The 19260-nt window shown below is 42.4% G+C and overlaps 1 protein-coding gene across 11 annotated transcripts in view; it reads left to right on the top strand.

The window, feature by feature from the left end:
* Window positions 1-1819: 1819 nt before the first annotated feature.
* BLTP1 (bridge-like lipid transfer protein family member 1) overlaps window positions 1820-19260 on the top strand; it is an 87385-nt gene continuing 69944 nt past the window's right edge. For all 11 annotated transcript variants that reach the window (XM_066318217.1, XM_066318213.1, XM_066318214.1 and 8 more), the window contains exons 1-7: window positions 1820-1904; window positions 9310-9439; window positions 12207-12323; window positions 13687-13765; window positions 14398-14462; window positions 17641-17827; window positions 18939-19020. In XM_066318217.1, the coding sequence (XP_066174314.1) occupies window positions 9343-9439; window positions 12207-12323; window positions 13687-13765; window positions 14398-14462; window positions 17641-17827; window positions 18939-19020 (627 nt within the window). In that variant the 5' untranslated portion in view covers window positions 1820-1904; window positions 9310-9342. The remainder of the gene's footprint in view (window positions 1905-9309; window positions 9440-12206; window positions 12324-13686; window positions 13766-14397; window positions 14463-17640; window positions 17828-18938; window positions 19021-19260) is intronic.

Genomic DNA, 19260 nt, shown 5'->3' with positions numbered 1-19260 from the left:
AGAAAACAAGTAAGTTCAAAGGTGCAGAGGAGTAAATATTTTTCCTTGTGTTAATTCCGTATTTCATTTCCCAGCCAGGCCCATATCAGCATTAAAGCTTTCACCTCAGTCTCTTACAGCAGGCACAGGGCCACATTCCCCAAGTTCTAATGATAGCTTTGAGCTAAAATTTCTTGGTGTGACTTATCTGCATGGACCTCATTAAAGCCTTCAGGCACCATGTGGATAAAACATTTGGAAGAGCCTCTCAAGACTCCATCCCTTCAGCAGAGCAGGTCAGAGAAGTGTGCTGGAGTGCATAGCTCTAGCAACAGCGGGGAAGGAGGTGGAAGGGGGGGGCTTCAGTATGAAAACCAGGAATACTTAAACAATATTTTTGTTACTATGCTTAGTATGATGGGAATGTAATATGAAACAGCAAGGATAAACCTCGTTAGGTAAGGCTGGCTTTGATGGTGGCTCATCTGCTGGGTGGAGGATGCCTGGAGCTACTCTGAGCACGGCTCTGTCCAGCAGGGTGCTGGGGGCAGCTGGGGGCAGGCTTCACCTGTGGTTTGAGGCACAGCTCAAGGGATAATCTTGCCAATGCCTTTCTGTGCTAGGTTAAGAGCTCTTGCCTGGCCCCCAGGGGCATCCATACCCTTGTGCAACGAGTGAGATTATGCTCGCTGTTTGCTGATCCAGCTGAAAGTTGGCTCTGCAGGGAAAACCATGCAGAATGCTTGAGCAGACATGTGCCAAGGAGGCAGGAACATGTGGCTCACAGAGAGGAGCCACAAGCCCTCTGCTCAGCTGGGCTCGGTTTCACTTTGGCCGAGCAAATCCAGGCAGCCCGTAGACAAGTCTCACTGTCAAGCCAGTGAGACCAGCACCATGGCTTAAGGAATCTCTGTTTCTCACCCACAGGATTTATTTTGCAGGTACCAAGCCTTCTGATCGAGGTGCCCAAGGATGGGGTAGCCCTCGAGATCCACGGCATGGGACAGCTTCTGGAAACCTCGGCATTGAGGGAATGTGGAGCTCAGCACCAGCGTTGACAGTGTGCAAGGAGCTGATGGAAGAAGGTTCATGTACACACACAGAGTCACTGTTTCAGTTTCCTCTAATGCGCTACCGAAGGCTGGAGGATGCACACCTCGGTGATTTTAAAGAAATCTATGCTTTTTATCATGCCTGGGTGATTTTAAAGAAATGGGTGCAGTTATATCTGGCTACACCCGGCAGTCAAGTCACGGCCACACGTGTTCAAAAATGCCTGAAAATTCACTTTTTATCAGGTTTCGGGGGGCCAGCTTTCTTCACCTCCTTCGGAGAGTACAAAGAACGGGCGGGAAAACGAACAGCCCGTTAACCGGCCGGCTCGGCCAACAAACCCCTCCGGTGCCTCGCAGTCCAGCGGACACGGGCGAGCGGCAGGTGCGGCCGGCGCACAGGCGCTCGCTCCGTCAGCCGCTGGCGGGCGGGCAGCACTCCTTCCTCCGTCGTAACGGTCAGCCAGCCGCGCCGGGGGCGGGATCCATCAGCGGGACTCCAATCTGGGGGCCGTGGGCCCGCCAGCCCCGCAAGGTACCGGCTGCGCCCCGCCCGCGGCCCCGAGCGCAGCGCACATCTGGCGGCTCCAGCTGTGCCCGCGCCTGCGCGCGCCCGGGAGGGGCGGGCTCAGCTCCCCGCACACACACATGGGGCAGGCACCGCCCCTCGCCATTGGCGGAGCGGCGCCTCGGGCCCGCCCCCGCGGGGGGCGGACGGCGCCGCCATTGGCCGCGCGGCCCGGCCGTGCCTCTCGGTTGGCTGCGGCGGCGCCGCGGGCGGGGCCGCGCCTTCACCGTGAGGTGCGGGAGGGCCCCGGTCGCTGCCGCCGCCGGTTCCGGGTCCGCGGGGGAGAAGCCGCGGAGGGCGATGGCGTAAGTGTGTGTGCGCGTGTGGGGGAGCCGGGACCGGACTGCGCTCCGCTTCCCACCGGGATGGGCCCGGCGCGCAGGGCTCGGCCCCGCCGCTCGCCCTGGGCCTGCCGGGAGCACGCAGCCGCCCCCGCGCCGGGAGGAGCCGCGGTTCGGCGCGGGGCTCTGCCGGGCCGGGCCGGGGAGGAGGGGGCCTGGTGCCTATCCTTCCGCCCCGGAGGGCGGTGCGGTGACCCCCGGGGGCCGATCCCGCCGTGCTCCCCGTGGTCCCGGCCGCTCCGCGGGGGAGCGGTGCCAGGAGAAGCCCCCCCGGTGTCGGGGTTCGGTGTTTTCCCTGTGGCGTGAGTTAACGCCGTGCAGAAAGGGTGTGAGGCCAGGGGCCGGCAGCTCAGGCGCCTCCAGCTGTGTTTGGCCTGCGAGGGAGTTTCCCTGTGCTGGTCCCTGAGCGGTGAGAGGCGATCTCTGCCAGTGCCTCTGTCCTGAGAGAGTTCAACACACGTACAGCGATTTAACGAGATGTGCACCTGCTTTTTGGTGTGTCTGGAGCTGTAGTGGTAATGAGACGTAGTGATGTTATGATAACGTGCTTGCACTTCGCGTTACCAATAAAAAACTCGATGTAGTTACCAATGTAACGTGTACATAGGTGGCCATATAGCAGATATCCCAATCTCTGGACTGGTTTCCCATCCTGAGACGCATCTTCACATCAGCCTTCACTCAACTTCGTGAAAACTTCCCAAGCTGGTAGTTCGCTCCCACGTGTAGCTTTATGAGGTTTAATACTGAAAAGGCCACAGTTGTTGCAGTGTGAGTTCTGTTGTGTCACTTAATCCACTAATTCTGCTTTTCTGGCTTGTTCTTTTTATTGTGGCCGTGCAGGAGTTCCCCTGCCCCCCCCCTTTTTATGTGTAGTGACCAGCTAAACAATGGGACCAGAAATTTTGGCAACCGAGAAAAAAAACCTGGAGTGGAGGAGGGAGTATTCCTCTTGTTTGTAAAAGTGTGTTAATAGGCTATTCAAACAGCCATTGATAAAAACTGTATTGAGCGTCCAGTTAGGCAGGTGGCTCAGAATGGATGTTCAGGGATGTTTGTTTAGGATCATGGTCTGAATTTGCACATTCTAGCCGTGTTCATGAGCAGGTTTTGCTCGTGGTGGATTGTTTGGGCTCATCGTGTGAGGGTATGGACACATTTAGAGAGAGCTCTTATACTTGTGTGTTGCGTGCTGAAGTCACACACCCTTTTGGGAATGCTGTCAGAGAACTTTGGCATGTGAAATGTGCATCAGCTGCTGTTTGGTGATTGCACTTTTGCACCATTTTATTCCACGGGAAATAGGCAAGAGGTTAATGCTTTTGGTTAGCAGCATCCAGAGTTATCCTGTGTTTACAGTGACATGTAATGCCTTCTAGTAACTTCTTATCTCCTCACATAACTTATTCTAACATTTGCTGCTGCACCAAAATCTTTGTGGTGACTCCAGATTGAGATGAACCTACAGGTAGTTCCCTTAAGGATGATGGTATATGTAGCTACAAGACTGGCTCTTGGTTTGATTTATGGCAAAGACTTCCCCTTTCCCCAAATTGTGGTGATGTGTCAGAGGAGAAATTTAAAGGAAGTATACTTCTGGAAAAATTCGTAGGTATGGGGTAGATGACTTAGTTTACTGAAGTATTTCAAAGGTATGGTGCTGTACTCAAATTAAAAAAGGGGAGGGGAAAAAAAAGTTATTGCTTACAACAACAAAGTCCTCGAAGGCAGTATTTTTCTCTCTAAGTTGAGGACTGTGCATGAGGGAAATTCTTACTTGGTTCTACTCTTGTGAGCCTTTAGGTTCTGTTGTTTGTGTGGTTTGGGGTTGGTTTTTTTTTGTTTTGTCCTTCTTTTTCCTCTGCAGCATCAAAGCCTGGCAATGTAAGCAGGAAAAGAACCAGCTCCCCTGAATAAATCTGGCAGACAAGGTTAAGTTAAATTTAAAAAGGTAAATGAAAAATCATCCCAATTCAATCAGGGATTCCTAGGTTAGTGGTGGAAGTACTGTTAGCTGGTTGCCATAGCAGGAGTTTGTCTTTGATCTCTTCTGTAGGAAAACTCATGTCACGTACCATTAAAAATAGATAAATAAAAGCTACCACTTGGGCTGTGTAACTCAGCCTCATTGGGTGGGCTGTTGTGAGAATGATTTCTATCTTGTATCTTACCGTTCCTTTGAGTATGCTTTAATTTTTATTAATTTTGAAGTAGACCTGTTACTGACTGAGCTACTGTAGTGCAAATTTTGTTTGACTGAGGCCTTCTACACACCGGCTCAACCAGGTGTGGCTCTGCTGGGCTCTACTTTCAGTGCAGCTGTTTCTGCTGGGAGTCGTAGCAGGATTTCATTAGTATAATTAAAGCTCTGGTTTATTTTGTTTACAGTTTACCGCTAGTGGGACTTCAAGCACTGGCAGACAGGGAGGAAAATAGACCTGAATCTTCGCTGGTTTCTTAAAAAAGCTGCTAATTTTAATTGGGTACCAGGTGTGAAGGCGATGTGATCTGTCCTGTGGCAGAATTGCTCTGTGACTACTGTCACTTCCCTTGGCTTTTTCGTGTGGGTTTTTTTTGAGAACAACCTTCCTTCTCTTCCTTCCTCTTTCCTTTGCTTGTTGGCTGAAGAGCAGCTGAGTTTCCTAAGCTGCTCTGTGATGGGTCTGAAGTGTTTGACCTAACTGGAGAGTTTTGGGACAGGCGCCAAGGTTGGCAGCTTTTTGTTTTGTGAGATGTGTTTAATGTGCCTCTGGGTGCTGACAGTGTAAGGAACGTCCTGAGAGGAAAATTGTGTCTATGTTTATGAGCCTCCTTTATAATATCATTTACTTATCTAAACCTCTGATTTTGTAGCACAAGTGCTAGAGACCCTTTGAAAGGCAGTGGAGGAATGCAATGCAAATGCAAAAATGCCTTTTCTTTCCTTTAGGGAGCTGCCTTAGGTATGGCTTATTTTTGAGATGAGGCATCCAGACATATTGTCTACATGAATTTATTGAGACCAGGGGGATTTGCCTCCTGTCATTTAGTGTGACACTTTGGGTGTAATTGTAACTCCGCTGATTAGTAATTGCTGTAGAAGTTGGGAGTATCCTTGGAATGGTAGTTAACCTCTAATAACACCAATTAACATGTATTTGATAAGCAGTTGATTTCTGTGAAGATCTGAGGGATATGTCTGGCAAATTTAAACTCCTGGTTTATTCCCCCCATGAATTCCAGCAGTAAGAAGGGAATTGGCCATGTCCATTATTTCCCTACCTACTTCATGACCATATAAAAGTATTTCTTCTCAATATGAAATGCCTGTTTTTCCCTCACCCTTGGACAGCCCTTTTATTCAACTGTTTCTACAAGGGCGTGCCAGGAAAACGACTTTACAAAGAATAAAGAGACATTTCATTTTCTTCCTCCTCTTCTTGCCCAGCTCAAGACCCACATCACCCTGATGCTCCCAGGCACTGAGTAAAACATTTGTTGCCTTTGTGGTCAGGTGTAAGTGCAGGACAGACCTTTTTACAGGTAGGTGCAGCTGTCCCTGCCAAGTGGCTGCACTCTGGTCACCGAGTTTCTGGTTTCTCTCCTGCCAGCTCTTGCATATATGCATGCCTCCTGTAAATTTTTAATGACCTAGCTCAAGCAGAGGTTTGTTCTTGGTGTTGAGTTAATTTGCCAGGCTGAGGTTAGAACGAGTTTACCAATCTAATGTGATTGAAATGAGTTTGTAAAGATCAGGAGAAGCTGCTTTTGAGTGTTTGACTTTTTAGGGATGGAATATTTGCAGTGAAAACTGGATTTGGTTTGTAATGCTGAAAGCAGGCTGAAAATGAAGTGCATCCTCCCAGGATTATAATTTATCTTGCTTCTTTATACTGCTGTTAAGAACAGATTATGTGTGACACAAGTAATTAAAATTCACTTTTTAAAGTCTGTTAACTATGTTTTTTTGCTATTAAGACAGCCTGACTGACCATGTAGTGTAACTTGACAGTGAAGTTGAGCCCTCATATCTTGAAGGCTGTCGGGCGTCTGCCTTGAGCCTCCTAAGTGCTCCAAACATGCACAGCCTGGAAAGCAGGCCCCTAGTATTTCAGTTTGGAGATCATAAATAAGGGATTTGACCTTTATATCTCCCTGCTTCAGATACTCATTTGGAGAAAGATGACTGCATGATGCCCTAAAGGACTGCTGTGAAGATAAAATATGAGTATCAGTGTTCTGTCACCTCAGTGCCACAGAATATTCCTTTCCTCCTATCTTCTTCCCAGGAGAAAGCTAATACATTTTGTATTTATTAGCATGGTATGTGGTAAATGAGAGCTGCAAGTGACATAATGAATAGTAAAGATACGTTTCAAAAATAAGGCGGGGGGAAGGCAAATAAATCCAAACACTTACCATGGTTTTGGACTATATTTCAGCATGCTGACTGTGCTTGCTGTTCATCACAGAAGAGCAGAGACTTTGAGACAAGTTTATAAATAAATGCAGAGATACAAATGTGAAGTTCTGGGTTCCTCTTTGTTACATTTTCTTTTGTGTAACTGCATGATTGGCAAGAGTCAATTTCACACCTTAGGGTCTCCTCATTCCAAGAGTATTCCTTGCAGCGTTTACTTCAGAGAATACAGTAGGCAGTATGAAAGAACATTCCAGGCTCGGCAGCCTATGGACCACTGTTCCTGGAGAGCGCAGCAGTTTGCTGTGATGGCAAAGTTAGGTTTGCACACAGGAGTAAATGCAGTGAGAGGCCCGCAGGATTCAGACCTGTGGTTGTAGTATACAGGGCATGCCAGAGGAAAGGCTGCAAGGTCTGGGATTGAAACCAGTGGTTACAGTGTGTAGGGGGTGGAAGGTGCAGGACTATGGACAGAAAGAAATGCTGGTTACTGAAAGTAGCAAATACCTGCTCTGAAAAGACTGCATCTCTTCCTCAGCAATCCTGATGGTCCAGGTCCTGCCCCTTCGTCCTCTGGGCCTTATAAATGCACTGGGATATTATGAGCAACGTGTACTCCTTAAGTCTGTGCCTGTATCCCCTTTCTATTACAGTAATTCATAATCTGGGTGGATTAAGCGCCTGAGTCCTCTGAGAGGTGTGTTGAGAACTCACATCCAGTGTGAGTGTTGCTGCTGCCTGGTTTGGCAGTGTAACCACTTTTATTGCCATAATCCTCCCTCAAGGAACTCGATCAAGGGCAAAGGCTACCCTAATAAGAGGGGGAAGAAAAAAAAAAATCAGTGGGCCAGGGTGTTAAAGAATCGTCTTTGAAGCTCAAATATCTTATATTGACACATGATGAGTTGTGGGGGATTCCTGAATTTATTTGCATACAGGTAACAAATGTATCCCAGAAAAAAATTGAAAGTATGTCCAGTTTATGGTTATAGACAGTGATGACAAGAAAAAAAGATGAACACTGTCTTTATTTAAGCAGCTAAGTATTAAGATTCAATACTTTCGGTCTCCAGATTGTCTTACCACAGTCCTATTTAATGATTTTTAATCATGGCTCAGTATCATGTAATTTTGGATGATAATTTCTTAGGAAAAAGCCATGGTTTGCTTCCTTGATGAGATAAATATTGGTGATTGAGGCAATGGATGGACAGTTGTCATCTCTTGACAACATTTCCATGGTGATGTTGGTCACAACAGAGTGACCCTGTTGTCTCATGGTGAGAAGGGAGAGAGCAAGTTCTTCCATCCTGTTGTGCTGGAAGTGTTGATCTGGCTTTCTCTCTTTACCCTGTTAGTCAGGGGTTAAAAGGCTCCTGGAGGCTGCCTGCAGAGGCATCATCTGCTTCATCATACAAACTGATCTGTGGCTTTTTTATTAAGGCTTTTTTATTAAGGTGTAGATGTCTTAAAGCAAATTACAGTGCCATTATGTGATTTAATTTGCTGTTCTAAAGTCCCTTCTGAAACAACTGCTCCTTTCTTAGTCTGTGTGCGTGTGTGTCATGTTTATTCCTTTTATTCCTCCCCCTTGTAGGGGAGTAAGCTGGTAGCTTTTTTATCATCCCTGCTGGAAACTGGTGTTGGTTCATTGTGTTTCTTTGTTGTTTCTTTTTTTCTGTTTGCTGCTGTTGTGTTCTTTCCTCCCCATTCTATTCCTGCTTGCAGAAGGGGTAATGAACAAATTATTATTAAATTATTATTAATTCTTGGGACTGTACTCCTATTGTGGTTTAAACACAGGCTGTTGGTTGGGGGTACAACAGGAGAAGTAAGTGCATTAAAGGCAGGGTTTTTTTCCAACTTCTTCCAGTTAAAATAATGAGAGTAGTATGAGTATTAAAGGAAAAAAAAAAAAAAAAAGATGAGTTGCTACATTTATTGCTAACATTTGCAAAAACTGACTATTCGAAAGCTGATATTCTTCTGAAAAACTAAGGACTTATCAATATTAGTTTTATGTTCTAGAATCCTTGACTGAGAAGCCAGTAGAGACTTCATAACAAAGGGGAATAAAAGTCTACTCATATTTTTTGAGGATTGAATACTGTCAGGAAGACAGGATGCCAGGAGCTGGAAGATGTTCGAAAATAAATAAAAAAAAAGCAGAATTTTTTGTAAGATTTGACAGATAACGTCCAAGGGAGAAGACTTCAGATGAAACCAATGCAACAGAAATACTGCTGTGTAATTACAGATGTTGCTGAATTGAGCAACACCCTGCTAATCACATATAATTAAAATAATCCAGTTGCAAGGTGATTTATGGGTGATTTGAAGAAGTGTGTAAGAGCAAAAAGACTGGTTTTCTGTTCTCTATAGCAGGTCAACCAGGAACTCAGTTTTTACAAAATGATGCAAATCCATCCTTAAGCAGAATTAATGGACACAGTGGATCAGGAGGTTTTGGGAATTTTCCATAACTCCTAGAAGTGTCTCCTGTGGCCTTTCCTTCTGCTAGGGCAGGGTTTTAGTCTCATGTTACATTTTTGCTTGTTAGTAAGCTTAATGCAACCTCATTTTTCCTTGTATGTTCAGTTGCCTTTTGACTTACTGCTGTGGCACAACAGTTTCAGACATTTATTTGCTTTTGTATGCTGTACAGGGCATTCAGGGTACTAAATTTAGAGAGCATATTTTGGGATTTTGTTGATATGTAGTTGTTTGGGACAGTCACGTGCTAGGAAACTGTTCTGGCAAAGATGAGGGGAAGTGTTTCTGGAGCTCTGGAGCAGAAGAAGAGGTAGCTGAGAATCATGAAGTTATTACTGAGGGAATAAAACAAGTACATTTGTATTTATGTGAAAAAGACTGTGGAGATGATTTAAGGTGGTACATAGTCCATTTTTACCAAACTGTACTGTGCTTATTACTCATTTTGGTATTGAAATGGTTTTCTTTTTCCTTCAGTTCTATAGGTGCTGGTGCAAAAGCAGTGTAGCAATGGATCAAAGAAAAAATGATAGTTTTGTCCCAAGTATCACGCAGCTGGAAGACTTCCTGACAGAGCATGACTCCAATGTGGTTTGGCTGCTAGTAGGTAAGGTTAACTCTTCTGTTTTGGTTAAATTTCTTTTATGATACCAAAGGATTTATGATAACAAAGGATTAGCATGACACTCAGCTGCAATTACTTACTTATGCCAATATGTGCCTACCTGCCATTTAATCTGGTGTAGTTAGGAAAGTGATCTAAGGACTATTGTGTTTGATGACACAGCTTCCAGACTAAATCGTGTGCCACAATGAGCCTTTAAGCCAAGCTGTCATTTAATCAGTAATGAGCTGGATTTGTAAATGTGCCTGATTCAGGTATGCTGATTTATTTTTTTTAATAGCACTAGTGCTGTTGCTTATATTGGTGTAGGTATTTTTATTTTCTTAATCTATAAGCAAGTGGATCAAGGGCAGCAAAATAAATATGAAGTTGGACTCAGGTTCATGTAAGATTACTGAAAGTGTGCAGTGAACTCAGACTTTTCCAAAGGTAGCTATTGCCTGCTTTCCAGCCTTGACTCTTGGACTTGGAGTAAGGGGCAACACAGAAACAGCTTTATTTTTTCACTTTCTCTTCTGACAAGTTAAAGCAAGCAGTCTGTTGGCTGTTGACATACTGGAATTATTTTTCAGTAGTCCAAATTGAATAGGAGGGACATAGGTAAATTTTTTGAGGGTGCTTACTGTGTGTTATTTATTTCATGTTTAACGTGTTGAAATGGAAAGTTTGTACTCAACAGAGTTCTCAGTGTAGTCAAGAGGAAAATACAAGAAGTCACTGGTAGTAGCTCATGGTAAAATGTGAAACAGATGCAAATTTGAATCTGAAGATTTTGAGAGATCTGAAAATTGTCTTCAAAAGCTTTGACTTGCTTCCTGTTACAACGTTTGGATAGAAACCAGTTTCAACCAGCCTTTCCTCCTTTGCTTTTATCTGCTGACCTATGGCATTCTGTTACAAGGGAACATAAAAATATATCAGTAGCTTCCTCTCCTGAATGCTGAAACACCTAACTACTGGTCTCTGTAAAAGGTGATGAATTCCAGAAATGAACAGGCTCCTCGAAGAGCTGTTGCTCACTTCTGGAATAATTTCTAAAAATCACATGCAGTAGAATTTAGGAAATTTCCAAAACTTGGTTTCAGTGAAGAGGCTTTAAAAATCAAGAATATGATGAAGAAATTAATGAAGTTTATGGGATTTGGAGAAGGAAAAGGCAACAGTTTGTGGCAGAGATGAGTCTAGTGCTGAAGGCCGTGGATCAGGACTGGAAACTGCACTGGTTTCCCAGTTTTTCTCAGTATGTTCCACCTTGAGAGGGCACCTTTTTGACTTCAGCCATCTAGCAGTGTCTCGTTGAACTTTAGCCTCAAGCTGAGCTGTGTGGACCCTCAGGGTGTGAGTCATCCCACCTTTCTCCCTCCCCACAGAGGACCAGCAGTGAGGAGCTTGCTCACCTGAAAGTGGGATAGGTGAACACTGTCCTTGGAGTGTGCCTGCTCTCGATGCCAGCCTGAGTTTCTTTCCTGGGATGAAACTAGCTTCCACCCTCCCTGCTCTTTCCTGTGTGATCAACCACACAGATTTGGCTGGTTTAACGTGTCAAGCAGCTTACTGCTCGAGGGCATGAGCTACTTGAATTTTGATCACACTGGATCCGTTTTCCAGTAAGGAAACAATAAAAGCCGTGGGAGTCGTTTTCACCTTCCCTTTATCTTTCAACGAAGTATTGTTGTGAAGGAGTGGAGTATCCCACTGGAAAAAAATAAAGGAACAGTGGAAGAACAGATTGTTCTTGTAAATTTTTTGTAATTTTTTTTGAGTAATCATCCAAACTCTCTTCAAAAGTGAAGGTGTCTTGCTCCTATGCCTTTCTACACTTTACATTTTCCATAAATTTTTTCCATTTTTAGCATAAATGTAAAACTTCTGTTACAAAGTTCAGGTTTTTTCCCTACTCCGTTTTGGGTGAAACAGAATGGTAATTATCAGTAAGGTGAATTGGAACTAGTCCATTCCTTGGCAGTACCATTCCTTTTGGGTTTGTCCTTCTGGAAGCTTAGAGAACCCTTGTAATTAGAAATAGGTTACTAGCTCTTAATCAACTAAAGTAAAAATTACTTTGGGGATTAGCAGACCTAATTTTTTTTGAAAAAACACGTTTCTCATTGGATTGCTATTTCCTTTTTTCCCTCTTAGATTCTGTGCTTGAACTGTTAAGGTGTTTCTGCTAACCCAAGGGCTGATACATTTCTCTCTGGATACGGCATCATAGGAAATGGTTTCATATATGATAATGTTTCCTGTGGTAATATATAAAAGACTAGAAATTTAAGTTACAGTTCACAATTTGGAGAAGAGTAGGGAAGGGATGTAGCATGACTTCGGTGGTGTTGGGGTTTTTAAAACTTCATTTATTTCAATCCCTGAAATAAATGTCCTTGTGGGACAATGCATGTTACAATTCAATTTATAAAACCTAACTTCTTAGATGGTGAGTGTTGTAACGAAATAATGCAGTGCCTTCTGCAGGTCCTCTGGGAGGACAGGGGTTTTTTTATATTGGGGAATTGAAGAGCAGTTAAGAATCTATATTTTTCTGGACTTCCCACTTCCCCATTTTCCCCCCATCTCTTCACACTTTTCTCACACCATCTCTCTGAAAACACCCGTTAAAGTGTCCTCTCAGTTTCAAACTTTTTGGAGAGCAGGAAGAACACTGCTATGCCTCCTAGTCCTAATAGGTAAGGTTTTTATCTGGGTCAGTGTACTTTAAAAAATGTTTTAATTCATTGTAATCTTTCAACAGCAACAATATTGTCCTGTGGATGGATTATCTACCTAACTTACTATAATTCCCGGAACATTGGACTCATTTTAACGTTGGTTCTTAACAGATTATATAAACATGGCTACATACATATTGGTAAGTTATGATTAATGAAATGCCACTCTTTGTCTGCTGCTTTTTATCCTACCTCAGTTTGCTAAAAACTTGAAGTGAACCCAGTGTTCCTTTGTTAAGAGTGATTTGAAAACATTTAGTGGATTCAAAGCAGACTCAAATCTTGAGTCCATGTTCCAGCACTGTCCTTGCTTTCTAAATAAGCTGTCAGAACAACTAATCACAGGTTGATCCATACTGGGACTGTGATATGTAGAATTGATACTGGCTAGAACATTTTGCATCAAAATTCATTAACTTTTTATAAAAATATTTTAAATTTTTTTTCAATAAAACAGGTCAGTGCAAATCACTTGGGCACTCACCCATTTACAAAAATATCTGGTGCTGAGTCACAGAGGGCTGTAGCCCACAGCCTCATTGGTCACACTTTTAATTTTCTTTCACTTACTCCTCTGCCTTCCACTGCTTCACAGAATAACAATGGCTTCAATTCTGGACTTTGTCTGCAACTATACATCATAAGTGCAGTGAAAACTTTAAACCAAAAAATCCCACTCATGCTTGGCCTGCCAGAGACACCCTTGGAATTCATTTGCTTATGCCCTTAAGAATCTAAGAACTGTGTTCCAAACCATGTTCAAATCCAGCTTTTTTGAAGAGCAAAATAGATTAAGTACTTAACTGGCTGCTACACTTGATCTATAGGCTTTTATTAATATTTCTCTTTGAAATTGCCATTAAAAAAGGACAGCTGATACGACTGGCCAAATATTTGATATTCTTTATAAACCTTATCAGCAAGTAGAACATAACGTTAATTAAATCCCATGATTTACAGTTGATTTCAGTTGTTTAATGTGGATTTTTTTTAAAATTATGGTGTACTTAACTTTCTGTGAGTGAGGTGAAGAGCCTTAGGAAAAATCTGGGCTATTGCATTACCTGCTGGTCTTTTCATAGTTATTAATCCTTCTTGCTGTAAACATAATTTGTCATAATAATTGGACTGAAATCCCTATAGCCATTTAAAATTTTTAAAAAGAGTCCATCAGGAATCTATATTTCTCTGATATGTCTTGCACACAATGGCTTGAGACTCTCAATGTTCAAAACAGCTGTTCTGCCTCTTTTGAGCTTTGCAAAGCACCTGGATGTTTCTGAGTGACTCATGTGCCTCAGGGGCTTGGTTGTATTGTTGGGTGGTGCCTAACCCAGCATCCCTTAGTCTCTGTTCTGAATCTCTGGCTTCCCTTCTAAGGGAAAACTCAAGATACTCAGTTAACCCATTTCAGATAATTTAATGCTGTATTCTCTCTGTTCACAAAATCAACAGCTTTAGGCTAATAAAGGCTTTTTTTTTTTTTTTTTTTTTAATAATTAGGTTCCTTTTCATTCTCTGTGCTGTCTGGAAAGATCATGGTGCGTGAAATCTATTTCATCACAGAGGACATGTCCATCAGGTACGGATTTCCAAGGGAGTCCTCCTCCTAAATAAGTGTATTAAATACGGATCTAAACAGCACAAATCAAGATGCAGGCTTCCAAATGAGCAGTGTCTTTATAAGTGTTAGACTGTCTCCTTTGGTCCTAGTATTTAGCACTCCTACATACTTGTGAGCTCATTTGCTGCTTTACCCTTATCATTTGGGTATGAGTGATGGATAAGATTGCAGTTGTCCCTAATATTTGTCAAATAAACCACTGTGGAGTGTGAAGGAAAACTGTTTTTTCATTTATGTCTTTGACTCCTTCATGCTCCTCTCTTAAGTCTGGAAGATTCACGTTGGCCAAGTAGTTGGCATTTATTTACTGGGATTCAGAGTAATTTGTTTTGTGAACTGCACTCTAGCAAATAGTTTGTAGTTTTGATTCTTGCTGTCAGATTTGGAAAGCCTTGAGGAGGCAGTGGGTATGGGATTTTATACGAATTGCAGCTAAAGCAGGAGTTGTGTAATACACCGTGTGCTGTAATGCTTTGTGCTTTCATGTTGCTTGTGCACTGCCTCAGTGCAGATCTCTACACAAACTGCATGTAGGATGTTGGATTGTCACTCTCTCAACTAATGTTTTTATACCAATCTATTTGATTTAGAATTCAAGATGGATTTATCATTTTTCGCTGGTGGAAGATGTACAACCCTAAGCAGAAGCAGCATGGTAGGTTTCCTGGAAAGGTTTCAAATTTTAAATTTGTAGATATCCTACAGAAACACGCTTCCTTTGCACAATCACAGGCGTGCAATTGCTTTGTTAATACATACCTGAAGTATTCTGGATCCTCAGAAGGGATGGATTTGTTCACTGGTTGCAGAGTAGATGAAATGAAGAAATAAATACAGGATTAATTATCGGGGACTTGAACTCTTCTTGACACAAACCATTAATCTTAATAGTAGTTTTCATTATCTGGAGTCCAAGCATAATTGTCTCTTTATTGAATTTGATAACTATGATGAATAGAGATGTCTTATGTTCAGCAAGTGATACAAGGTTCTGAGTTTCAGTGAGTGTTGTGCTTTCAGTATTTTAGCTAAAGTGTTACGGCAAGGGATATTCTTAGTATTTGACAAGTGTGTGGGTTGATGACATCTGTGGTTAGAGAAATGAGGAAGTGTGAAAAATGCATTTACTTTTCTTCTTTATCTCTGGCTGAAGATAGGTTATTAACACAGATGCAAGAGATGAATTGTATCTGCAGAAAACACAGTGAGAAAGCTTAAGTAGCCTAGGGCTGTGTACTTAATAATTTATGGGATTAGAATCTTGTTGAATGGGACTCAAGTCCTGCCTCTCTTGACTTTTGGAGCCATCACAGCTCCATTGCTCATTCAAGGAGGTCCAGAAATGTCAGCTGTCTACAGCTGAGTACAGTAATTGAGAGGGTCATTGAACTCTGGAGGGCTTTTTTTTTTTCCCTTGTCCTTGTCTTTGAGAGTGGCTTCTGCTGGTGTGAAGCCTCTTAGACTTGTCAACAAGCTCATGGAGTTGTTGCTGTGTCAGCCCCAACTCAGCAGTGGCAGCAGTGCTGCATCCAAAATCGGGCAGGTGAATGTGAGGCACCACTCTGGGCAGCGATATGAGTTTGGAAGAGCTGCTCATTTCTGTTTACTGAGGCACTGCTCACCCTCTGAGGTGGTAGGGCACAATTCAAATTCTTTTTACCATAAAAAAGAATTCAAAAAGTGGAACCTGGTTCATGGAGTTAATTAGGTTTTGCCAATCAAGGGTTGCTGTCCAACAGGTTTCCGTAGGATTATCTTCATCTGCTAGTTAAAACATACTTCTCTACTGGCTCAGAGGATGAAAAAATTATTTTAATTTAATGCAGTGAAGGTGTTTGCTTGTCCTCTGTGATGGCCTTTTTGCTTGGCAATTCTGCAAAGCTTTAAGGTTTTCTGCTGGCATTTAAGGCCATGTGATTACGGGACAAATAATCTGAGTAACCACGGAAGCTGGAGGTGTCCAAATCTGACAACAAATAACATGACTAAAATGCTCTTTAAGTGTTAAATCATGCTGAGGCTCGAGGTTTTGTATATACTTGAGAAATAGGAAGTGGTTTAGGAGCAAAAGCTGGAGAATCATGTTGTGGATACAGCACACTTCAATGACTTGGCTTAGGTGCCACAGCCTGTTATCAGTTTTCACATTGTGAAACAATCTGGTAGCTACTTGTACATAACCTACATAAATGTTTCTTTGAATCATAACATTCAGATTTGCTTGTCTCTTTTTCCTTGCCCCCTTTTTTTTTTCCTTTTCCAAAAGTGTTTTAGGCAACCAAATTGATGTGTGGAGGTCAAACCTTGTTTTTGTTGTTAGGAAAAAGAGATACTTGTCTCTTTAAATGCCCTTTAAAGAAATGAATTAGTACATATTATTTCATTTAGAAAATGAAGTCTAATAATGCTTGCATCCAGGAATTGAAAAATTACATTTATTTGTGTACTTGATGCTACTGAGATCTCCTGGGTGAGTAATTGTGTCCCAGTCCTTTTCCATGTCATTCTTTGCCTGACTCTTACTGATGCAAGTTAAGGTTGGCAACAAATGGATTTGATGGTGCTTTTATGAAAACAGGAAGGAACTGAAGTTGGTTTATTAACTTTTCTCTGTCTCCTGTTCAAGAAAACTGTGATGTCAATGTGTTCTGGGAACTTACTTTCTATATGTATATATTTTTATAATTATATGGCAATTTCTGGTACTTAAGGTGTGATGGGGAAAAAGTGGGTTGTTGTTGGGTCAGTATTGCAGAGATGTGTGATTTTGGGGGACAGGTGAGTTGTTCATCAAATTGGGTGCATTTAATCAAGCACAAGTCTCTAAACCTTGGATCTTGGGCATCTGCATTTCTTCTTTTGACCCTGACCACAAATGTTTGCTCTGAGTTTTAATTTCTCGTGTCTTTGGGAAATGCTGCCTTCAGTTTGTCCCCTCTGAGTTACAGACTGGGGACTGTTGTAATAACCATTGATTCTTCAGCTGCCTGAAGTCTGTTTGACTTAGAAAGACCAGATGAGGTTTTTAGAGCAGCTCAGGTCTCTTGAGTCAATGTGTAATGGGCACTCTTTCAACTGGGTAATTAGGGGGAAGTGGTGCGAGCTTTTCCCTCGCATTAACTGCATAATTAGGTCACACTTTCTGAGGCAAAAGTATGTCAAAGTATGTCACAATCAGCTCTCTATATGATCAGCAGATGTTAAAATAGGTTTTAAGGATAAGAGAGCCAAGCTGATATATCAGTTGAAATTTTAAATTCATGAGACTGTTGATTGATTGTGCAAAATGTGTATGATCTTGTTAGTTCTGCATGTTAATGTTTTCTGTTTCTCTATAAAGGAAAGCTTTTCCCCACTTCAGGCATGCTGTACCAGGGAGCTTGGATAGAAAACCATTTGGATTTTGAGATAGAATTGATCTCCGTGATATCTGTACTAAAAAGCAGAAATTTTCACTGAGGCTTCTGTTCTATGCATTGAGAGGGATATTTGTTTGTTTGTTTTCATACATGAGACTGAAAAACTTCATTTAGCATTTTGTGCAGTTTCTGTCTGGATTTTTTTTTTTTTTTTTTTGGACTGTGACCTAGGGGTGAAATGCCTTTCAGATTTAATATTTTGTATGCAGCTGTCTTATTTGCCAAGTTTTACTGATTTGCTTAGAATGCTGTAATTATTTTGTGGAGTTTTTTAGAGCATTTTTAATATGTACTTCAGCAGCTGTTCAGTACTGTGTGGATTGGTTTTGCAAAATGTGCATGTTTGAGAAACTGTAAATATTCCAAGGGAATGCTGAAATAGAAATGGAACCTCTTTTCCTACTATTTGGTTAGATCCAAAGGCAGAAACTCGACTGTATATTATGGTGAATGACTTTGAATTTCACGTGTACAACCGCTCTGAACTTTATGGACAACTTCAAGAACTGTTTGGCTTGGATCCCACAATAATTCCAGCAAAGAAAGATGATGAGAGAGCACAAGTGAATGGGAGGCAGAGAACACATGCCAATCTTGAAAGGTAAATAATTATTCATTTTGCTATTTTGTCGATGCTTTGTTCTGCAAAGTGCTGAACTAACTGGAGAATGTTTTGTTAACATGTGCTCTGGGGGCCAAATGAGGGAAGGACAGCTGAGAGAAATTGCACTGACAAGCCTGACAGTCTGAATCTTTTCCCTTTCCTCAGACCTCCTACCAGTAATAATTAAAAAACACAGCCAAACAAACCAAGCACTCTCGTTTAATGATCAGAGACAGGCTGAAAAATCTATTTGGAATACAGTGTGGAGAGGAAGCGTGTTTTGAAGAAGATTATGCTGGCAGAATAATAATGGATTTTTTTTTTCTGCTTTGCTTGGTAGAAGTAACATCTGCTCAAGACATTGAATAGGCAAAATGTGAGGGTCTGTATGGTCTTGTGTACAGCTACACAAACTGTCTCCTGTTAGTTCCTCTTTTTGGGGCATCCCAGAAAACATGGTGTGGAAATGTAAGGGGTTTTACATGGCTTATGTGCAGTGCAGTCAGATGTTCAGTAATCAGCCTCTCTGGGCAGGACAGCACCAGACTGATTTACTGTCAGGAGCAGAGGAGATCTAATGAGACTCGAGTGCTGCCGCTGCTGCTCGCCAGTTACAGAATTACAGAGAGGGCAGCTGCAGGATGCTGTGGCAGTCCTGAGTCTGACTAAGGGCTCTGCCTCCCAGCCAGTCTCATTGTGGTTTTATCTCAAGCCCTTATTGACAGGCACAGAAACGATTTCTGCCTTTGAGGAGGATGTGTCTTGGGATCTGAAAAATCCCATGCCTCATCAGTAGTATTTAGAGCAGGCCAAGATCCCCTGAGGAAGATTTATTTAACTATTGCTCTGAGTTAAACAAGGCATGCTTGTTTCCTACCTGTGTCAGCACCAAGGTGTAGCTCCATGTGCTTCCTGTTGTTCTCCCAGGCTTGGCAAGTTGTCTGCTAGCAGGTCCTTTGCAGGAGGCACCCCTCTTGGGAAGGAGTGCTCCCCAAGATCTGTGCCCTGAAGACCTCTGGAAGAAAAAAATTTGTTGGTTCTTCTGCAGAAAAGAAAAAATAATAATCCCCTCTCCACCCACCCCCCCCCTTTCTTTTTTTCACTTTAGTGTTAAAGTGAAAACTGAATCTCAAGACCCCTCTTCTTCATGGAGATCACTTATTCCAGTCATTAAAGTCAATGTGAGCACGGTGAGTGAAAAGACCCTAAGAAGGAAAATATTTATCAGTATTTGCTTAAAAATTACACTTGCCATTCATTTTTCTCACACACTCTATTTAAAGCTTTTATTTGCCTTCATGCTTTAAAAAAGTTAAAGTTCACCATGATCTTGTTAAAGTTACACCAGGACATAGTCACAGATCATGCTGGTGCTGGTGGAAGCACAGTTCTAACTTTTGGGAAATTCTCCTGCCTTAGACTTAGTAATG

This window comes from Sylvia atricapilla, chromosome 4 (genome assembly GCF_009819655.1).
Source record: "Sylvia atricapilla isolate bSylAtr1 chromosome 4, bSylAtr1.pri, whole genome shotgun sequence".
Classification (NCBI taxonomy): domain Eukaryota; kingdom Metazoa; phylum Chordata; class Aves; order Passeriformes; family Sylviidae; genus Sylvia; species Sylvia atricapilla.
The sequence above is the reverse complement of the archived record's forward strand: the minus strand, read 5'-3'. Positions and strand labels throughout refer to the sequence as shown.